Source organism: Babylonia areolata, chromosome 22 (genome assembly GCF_041734735.1).
Source record: "Babylonia areolata isolate BAREFJ2019XMU chromosome 22, ASM4173473v1, whole genome shotgun sequence".
In the NCBI taxonomy this organism is placed as follows: domain Eukaryota; kingdom Metazoa; phylum Mollusca; class Gastropoda; order Neogastropoda; family Buccinidae; genus Babylonia; species Babylonia areolata.
In genome coordinates, this window is record NC_134897.1 from 41,749,102 (window position 1) to 41,755,131 (window position 6,030).

Genomic DNA, 6,030 nt, shown 5'->3' on the forward strand with positions numbered 1-6,030 from the left:
GGAGGGGTGGGGGTGCGGGAGGGGAGGTGAGGGGAAGATAGATACATGACACACCCCATCCACCCTCCATCACCCTTCTTTCTCCTCCCCCCCCCCCCCGCCCCCCCTCCTTCTTCTTCACCCCATTAGCCACCCACTCCTAAACACACACACACACACACACACACACACACACACCTCCTTACCTCCTCCCTACCCCTGTGCCCATGTCAACCTATATAAAGCCACGAAGTATGCAGCCATACAACAACCTCTGCCTCACTCACGTCAAGCCACGCTTTGCCATCACTGCACAAGAGCGCAAGAGCTTTATAATTGTGCGTTGAACGACTTGGCGTTGCTGTTGTGCGCGGCCGTTGAAGTCAGATAATCTACAACAGCAAGTGGTTGCGACCGCAAGGAAAGGACAACTGCTACTGACCAGTTGTAGGTAAAACTCTGTGTGTGTGTGTGTGTGTGTGTGTGTGTGTGTGTGTGTGTGTGTGTGTGGTGTTTGTCATGTGTGTGTGTGTGGTGTTTTAAACCATTGTCTTGTCTTGTCTTGTCCTCTCTCTCTCTCTCTCTCTCTCTCTCTCTCTCTCTCTCTCTCTCTCTCTCTCCATACGTATATTCTTTTCCTTCATTCCAAGAAAAAAAGTAAGTTCGGGTTGTTGTTTTTTTTTGTTTTTTTTCGATCACTTTTTAATTCATTTTTCATGCTGACTTGTTCTTCCTGTTTGAAACAATAGCCGACTGCTCTGTCTGTTTGTTTTGCATGGCGGGTTATGGGTTAAAAATAATTCTTTACCGTTTTTCCTGGGGCTGTGTGTAGAAGCTGTCGCAAATGAATGAAGACAGAAGAAGTTTTCCTTCTTTTTTTTTTTTTTTTTTTTTTTTTTTTCAACGTTTAGGCTTGGTTTTCAGACATAACGTTTGACACATAATGTCATGGCTTCTAAAGGTGCGGTTGTCAAAATATATTATTCAGACGGATGTGTGTGTGTGTGTGTGTGTGTGTGTGTGTGTGTGTGTGTGTGTGTGTGTGTGTGTGTGTTTGTGTGTGATTGTAGTTCAGTTTCTTTTTTTCTTTTTTCTTTTTTTTTCTTTCTTTCTTTCTTTTTTTTCTTAGTCTTCTTTTTTTTGTGTTCTTTCTTTCTTTCTTTTTTTTTTCTTAAAGTCTTCTCCATTCTTACATTCTGTGTGATTTCCTGTCGTTGTTTCTTTGTTTGAATGCTGGATAATACAACCGTAAATTCAGTGCTATATAAAGAAAATAAAATATATTTATTATGATGATGATGATTGCTGTTGTTATTATTATCATTATAGTCATTATTATTGGTACTATCATCATTATCGTTATCAGTAGTAGTAATATTTATGATTAGTAGTAGAAGTAGTAGCAGTAGTAGTAGTAGGAGGAGAAATTATAGTAGTAGTAGTAGTATCATTAGCAGTTGTTGTTGTTGCTGTTATTGTCGTTGTTAAACGATTCATTATCAAATGATTTAAAACACTCTTTTATTGTAGGTCCTTAAAAAAAGAACACACAAAAAAACAACAACAAAAACAACCACCTGACCACAAACGATGACGCCATCAAAGCTGATCTTCACTTCCGCCTTGGCTCTGCTCGTCCTGGGCTCTGCGCATGCCTTTCTTCGCGGTTCTCACATCCGGTGTCAACAGGGAGTAAACTGCCATCTACCGGACTGTTTCTGCCCCACCCTTCAGCATCCAGACATATATGCCAAGGAAATCCCTCAGATGGTCTATTTCGGCTTCGATGACGCTTTGACTGGGCAGGTGAGTGGTTTCAGTTTCAGTTTCAGTAGCTCAAGGAGGCGTCACTGCGTTCGGACAAATCCATATACGCTAGACCACATCTGCCAAGCAGATTCCTGACCAGCAGCGTAACCCAACGCGCTTAGTCAGGCCTTGAGAAAAAAAAAAAAAAAAATATATATATATATATATAGCTTACATAAATAAATAAATAAATAAATAATAATTATGATATTTAAAAAAAAAAAAAAAAGGTAGTAGTAGGTGGGTGGGTATAGATAGTGTAGAGTTTGAGTTGAACGACCTATGTACTGGCTCAGGTCTTTTTTATGAAGGTGAACCCTTTCACCGCCCGTCAGTTTAGAGTACAAAATTCCCTTGTGGTATAAACATAGAAAAGACAGTGGTTAATTAAGAATTGCTGGGGATTTCCCCTGCGATGTATAGAAAATATGACCTTTCCTACCACCGAACATTAAGAGCAGTAGGTTCATGGATAACAGACCAATAAATGGTCACCTTTCAGTGACATAACAGAATGTACAGAATGGGAACGTGTTTTTGAAAAAAGATGAGTATGGAGAGACTATCACTGCGGGCATGAATTAATGAATATGAACTGAGGAAGATGGAAAACTTTTGTTAGACTGCTTGTCAGGCTGTGTGTGTGTGTGTGTGTGTGTGTGTGTGTGTGTGTGTGTGTGTGTGTGTGTTCGTGCATGCGAGTGTGTGTGTGTTTGCGTGCGTGCGTTCGTGCATGCGAGTGTGTGTGTGTGTGTGTGTGTGTGTGTGTGTGTGTGTGTGTGTGCGTGCGTGCATGCTTGTGTGTGTGAGAGAGAGAGAGTCTGTGTGTGTGTGTGTGTGAGTGTGTTTGTGTGTGTGTGTGTGTGTGTGTGTCTGTCTGTCTGTCTGTCTTGCTGTCTATCTGTTTACCATAAAAAGAAGCTCCATGTTGTCGCCTCCATTATCAGAATCGGCATCATCATCATCATCATCATCATCATCATCGTCATCATCATCATCATCATCATCATCGTCATCATCATCATCATCAGCAGCAGCAGCAGCATCACCGTTAACTTGATCAAGGTGTGACAGTCATGATCCATACGTCACGACGGCAACTAGTATGCTGCTAACGATGATGATGATGATGACAATGATGGTGATAATAGAATAGAATTTAAAAAAAAAAAAGATAATAAGATAATAGTGCAGCTGCTTTTGAGGAGAACGATGTCAGCGATGATGGTGCCGACGACGACGACGACGACGACGATGATGATGCTAACGACGATGGTGACGGCGACACCGTTGATGGTGACGACGACGGCAACGACAACGACGTCGAAGACGATGATAACCATGATGATAATGCATAACGACGACGATAACTAGGGACGAAGACGACAGACTATGATAGATAACAGCGACGACGGTGACGACTATGACTAGACGACAGACTATGACGACTCGATGTCTCATTCATTTTTGGTGTATGTGTGTGTGGTGTGTGTGTGTGTGTGTGTGTGTGTGTGTGTGTGTGTGTGTGTGTGTGTGTGTGTGTGTGTGTGTGTGTGTGTGTGTGTGTGTGTGTGTGTGTCTGTGTGTGGCTGTGTGCGTGTGTGTGTGTGTGTGTGTGTGCGTGTGTGTGTGTGTGTGTGTGTGTGTGTGTGTGTGTGTGTGTGTGTGTGTGTGTGTGTGTGTGTGTGTGTGTGTGTGTGTGTGTGTGTGTGTGTGTGTGTGCCGGGGTGGGGGGGGGGTCCTTTTGCCCCTCAGGTGGACCAGTTCTACAGACAGCTGTTCACAGAGTACCGGAGGAACCCCAACGGATGTCCCATCACCATGTCCCTGTACGTTCAGGATCAGTGGACCAACTACAACCTGGTCAGTGGTGTGTGTGTGTGTGTGTGTGTGTGTGTGTGTGTGTGTGTGTGTGTGTGTGTGTGTGTGTGTGTGTTTGATGGCGCGTCAGTATGTGTCTGTTTGCGAGTGTGTGTGCATATTATTTTTTTGTTTGTTTTGCTGTCACCATTTTTCTTCTTCTTCTTCTTAGTAATTATTATTATTATCACAATCACCATAATCACCGCCACCGCCACTACAATGACCATCATCATCATGAATACCATGATCACGATTCTTTTACATTGTTTTATCAACTCACCATCACAGCCACGGCCACCACCACCACCACCACCACCACCATCATCATCATCATCATCATCATCATCATCATCAATATTATTAATACTGTCATGATTTTTTTTAATTGTTTTATCACCTCATCATCACAATTACCACCACCACCATCATCATCAGTATCATAAATACTATCATGATTTTGTTTTGATTTTTTTTTTTTTTTGCATTGTTCTATCACAACATCATCACAGTCACCACCGCTACCACTGCCGCCATCATCATCATCACCATCAGCAGCAGTATCATTAATACTATCATGATTTTTTTTTTTTTTTTTTTTTTGGCATGGCTTCGTCACATCATCCCAATCACAGCCACCACCACCATCAACATCATCACCAATATGATTAATATCATAACGATCTTTTCCATTGTTTTATCACCTCATCATCACAATCACCACCACCATCATCACCATCATGACCAATATGATTAACATCATAACGATCTTTTCCATTGTTTTACCACCTCATCATCACAGTCACCACCACCACCATCAACATCATCACCAATATGATTAATATCATGACGATCTTTTCCATTGTTTTATCACCTCATCATCACAATCACCACCACCATCATCAACATCATCACCAATATGATTAATATCATAACGATATTTTCCATTGTTTTATCACACCATCATCACAGTCACCACCACCATCATCACCATCATCACCACCATCATTAATACCATCATGATTTTTTCCTTTGCTTTTTCACATCATCTTCACAATCACCGCGACCACCATCAGCATCATCATCATCATCAATATCATTAATACTACCATGAATTTGTCTTGCATTGTTTTATCACATCATCACTATCACCACCGCCATCATCATCATCATCATCACCACCACAGTGGAGAGATGGCCTAGAGGTAACGCGTCCGCCTTGGAAGCGAGAGAATCTGAGCGCGCTGGTTCGAATCACGGTTCAGCCGCTGATATTTTCTCCCCCTCCACTAGGCCTTGAGTGGTGGTCTGGACGCTAGTCATTCGGATGAGACGATAAACCGAGGTCCCGTGTGCAGCATGCATTTAGCGCACTTAGGCAACAAAAGGGTTGTTCCTGGCAAAATTCTGTTGAAAAATCCACTTCGATAGGAAAAACAAATAAAACTACACGCAGGAAAAAATACCAAAAAAAAATGGGTGGCGCTGTCGTGTAGCGACGCGCTCTCCCTGGGGAGAGCAGTCCGAATTTCACACAGAGAAATCTGATGTGATAAAAAGAAATACAAATACAAATCATCATCATCATTGACGGGCGCAATAGCCAAGTGGTTAAAGCGTTGGACTGTCAATCTGAGGGTCCCGGGTTCGAATCACGGTGACGGCGCCTGGTGGGTGAAGGGTGGAGATTTTTACGATCTCCCAGGTCAACATATGTGCAGACCTGCTAGTGCCTGAACCCCCTTCGTGTGTATATGCAAGCAGAAGATCAAATACGCACGTTAAAGATCCCGTAATCCATGTCAGCGTTCGGTGGGTTGTGGAAACAAGAACATACCCAGCATGCACACCCCCGAAAACGGAGTATGGCTGCCTATATGGCGGGGTAAAAACGGTCATACACGTAAAAGCCCACTCGTGTGCATACGAGTGAACGTGGGAGTTGCAGCCTACGAACGAAGAAGAAGAAGAAGAAAATCATCATCATTAATACTATCATGATTTTTTTGTTTTGTTTTGTTTGTTTGTTTGTGGTGCATGGCTTCACCACGCCATTAGGTGAACGAACACTACAAACGGGGCAATGAAATCGGGTCCCACAGCATCACTCACACCAACGTGGACACACGGGAGAAGCTGCTGTACGAGGCAGGGGGTCAGAAGGAAAACCTGGAGAAGAGGGGCAAGTTGCCCGCTGGAGAGGTGGGCGGGGTTCGGGTTCTAGTCCTTCGTCTTCTTCTTCTTTTCTTCTTCTTCGTGTTGAGTCTGTGTTCTATGTTACTTATTATAAAGATTCTGAACCACCAACACGGGTTTTAAACTTGTTTTTGTTTTGTTTTGGTTTTTTTTTGGGGGGGAGGGGGGTAAGAAGGGGGTGGATAT

The 6,030-nt window shown here is 43.0% G+C and overlaps 1 protein-coding gene across 2 annotated transcripts in view; it reads left to right on the top strand.

The window, feature by feature from the left end:
• Positions 1-260: 260 nt before the first annotated feature.
• The window catches only part of LOC143297457 (uncharacterized), a 26,683-nt gene continuing 20,913 nt past the window's right edge, over positions 261-6,030 (top strand). The window contains exons 1-4 of one of the 2 annotated variants that reach the window (XM_076609848.1): positions 261-430; positions 1,510-1,785; positions 3,544-3,651; positions 5,707-5,850. In XM_076609848.1, coding sequence (XP_076465963.1) covers positions 1,570-1,785; positions 3,544-3,651; positions 5,707-5,850 — 468 coding nt within the window. In that variant the 5' untranslated portion in view covers positions 261-430; positions 1,510-1,569. The remainder of the gene's footprint in view (positions 431-1,509; positions 1,786-3,543; positions 3,652-5,706; positions 5,851-6,030) is intronic. The other variant, XM_076609849.1, reaches the window with a different exon arrangement.